At 35.7% G+C, this 1,819-nt stretch overlaps 1 protein-coding gene across 1 annotated transcript; it reads right to left on the bottom strand.

The window, feature by feature from the left end:
• Nucleotides 1-624: 624 nt before the first annotated feature.
• LOC126412404 (cytochrome c oxidase assembly protein COX16 homolog, mitochondrial) lies at nt 625-1,464 on the bottom strand. Its single transcript, XM_050081988.1, has 3 exons — nt 1,260-1,464; nt 1,074-1,188; nt 625-887 (listed from the first exon to the last, which is right to left on the bottom strand). Exons 1-3 carry the CDS (start codon nt 1,352-1,354, stop codon nt 801-803), a joined length of 297 nt encoding a protein of 98 aa, XP_049937945.1. The 5' UTR covers nt 1,355-1,464; the 3' UTR covers nt 625-800.
• Nucleotides 1,465-1,819: the final 355 nt, after the last annotated feature.

Raw genomic sequence — 1,819 nt, 5'->3', positions numbered from 1 at the left:
CAGTACAGTAAGCTATATAAATAGTGTGTAGACTAGCAATTAACTACTCTTTTGCCAAATGTGTACAGACTATGATAAGGGTAGTATTTGGTAAAGTATGTTCACATACAAATCTTATTTTTCAATGGCATGGCAATATGTTGGCTGAATGTAACATTCATATTAAAAATATCTTTCAAACAAAACTGGCTAAACTCGTTTCCACCGAAAGAACACATTACAACTCTGAAAGCATGCATGTCACAGCACACATGTGGACACAGTAATACTGTTGACATTATACAAACATGTTGCAGGCTTCATGTGTGTGTCTAAAAGAAGATAATTCTACAGCAACAAATTTTACTGCATTTGTAAATGGCAGTTTCAAACAGTTGCTTTCTGGACTTGAATTTACCAACGAAAAGTTTCCCTATTTACTTTAAACAAATGCAATGATTACTGCTACTATAAATGCCTACATACAAAAATTAGTTTGTTCTGAAACTCTCTTATCATAACATCTCCACGGCCCTTTTTTTTCTTTTTATCTCTCTCTCTTTCCAGATAAAACCACTATGGGGAAAATAAATTCACTCTTTGTCTGTACCAGGGCATCTCATTCAGAAATTAAAACTGCTGTCAAAGATTTGTTACTACATTTATTACACAACAACATTCGCTATTTGACAGTGTTGCAACTACAATGCCAACATTCTTTCTTAAGGAAGTTTATTGTTTCTGCTTCACAATTCTTGCGTCACCTGATCTCTACGACAATCATACTGGCAGCCTGACATTCTCTTGCATCTGCAAATTGTTTATGCTGATTTTTTATCCTTCTTGGGGAGGGTGTCTTCTTCCCACGGCCTTGGACCTCTTATGCTTTGCCAGTTATCAATGTCAATCTGAAAATAAGAAATTCGTTTGTATCAAGTTTAACAAAAACACTGCACTCGCCGTAAATTCGAATAATTTATTTACGATCACTCTAAGAAATACTGTAAGCAACACATTAAATGACGTGTAATACTTTATTTACTAAACAGTGCACTGAATTCAGACAAACAACAAAGTCTTTAAGTGGTAACCACCTGCTTCAATTTTTCGTATTCGCTTTCTAAAGTCACTTCACCAGGTTTCTTCATTTTTATGTTAGCCTTTTCGACTTCTTCAGGTTTTAGGGGCATGAACTTCCTGAATTTGTACCTATAAACAACATAAATGTAACAAACTCTCTTCCTTTTCTTTTGAAAATTTATTACACTATGATAGCATACCTAACCTCGGAAAATTCTTTTAAACCAAATGATCCAACCACAACCATCGTCACAAATGGTAGTCCATATCGCAGAAATTTGTTTTTCGAACCCATAACTTACACAACTATCTCTAAGTTTTCATATTCCCCCTTGCCACAAGAAAACCAAAGCTACAACAGCTGGAAGATAGGCATACATTTTGCGGCAAATCGCCTTATCTTGGTGCTATATCCTTTGGCCAAATATATAGTACCAAAGTACTTCATCAAAAGCTAAGTGTTATAACAAACGAAAAATGTTTAAAGGTTCGTTGTACACGGTTATTCCATGCTGTTTTTGAAACTCAAGGTAGTTGCAAATGTCGTCAAATGGGGTTTCTGTTAGCCGCAGCAGCCAATAGACGTAATTTGTTGGTGTTGCACATTTTAGCGATTTTGATCGAGATAAACCTACGCTGCAGTGTTCTTCTTCGGCATGTAGTGTACAAGTGTGCACAGAATCAGCTAAGTGGAAAATCTGTGCTATACGTACGTTTATTTATATATAACAGACGATTCAGAAACTTGCCCTTGTGTGAG

This window comes from Schistocerca serialis, chromosome 7, assembly GCF_023864345.2.
Source record: "Schistocerca serialis cubense isolate TAMUIC-IGC-003099 chromosome 7, iqSchSeri2.2, whole genome shotgun sequence".
Classification (NCBI taxonomy): Eukaryota; Metazoa; Arthropoda; class Insecta; order Orthoptera; family Acrididae; genus Schistocerca; species Schistocerca serialis.
The sequence above is the reverse complement of the archived record's forward strand: the minus strand, read 5'-3'. Positions and strand labels throughout refer to the sequence as shown.

What these genes read in the sequence shown, in the direction of transcription:
- LOC126412404 (XM_050081988.1), bottom strand. Translation starts at nt 1,354, where the DNA reads ATGGGTTCGAAAAACAAATTTCTGCGATATGGACTACCATTTGTGACG. An exon ending in AAAGAATTTTCCGAGGTTAG is followed by an intron (nt 1,189 to 1,259) that starts GTATGCTATCAT and finishes TGTTGTTTATAG; the next exon opens with GTACAAATTCAGGAAGTTCA. An exon ending in AATACGAAAAATTGAAGCAG is followed by an intron (nt 888 to 1,073) that starts GTGGTTACCACT and finishes TCTTATTTTCAG; the next exon opens with ATTGACATTGATAACTGGCA.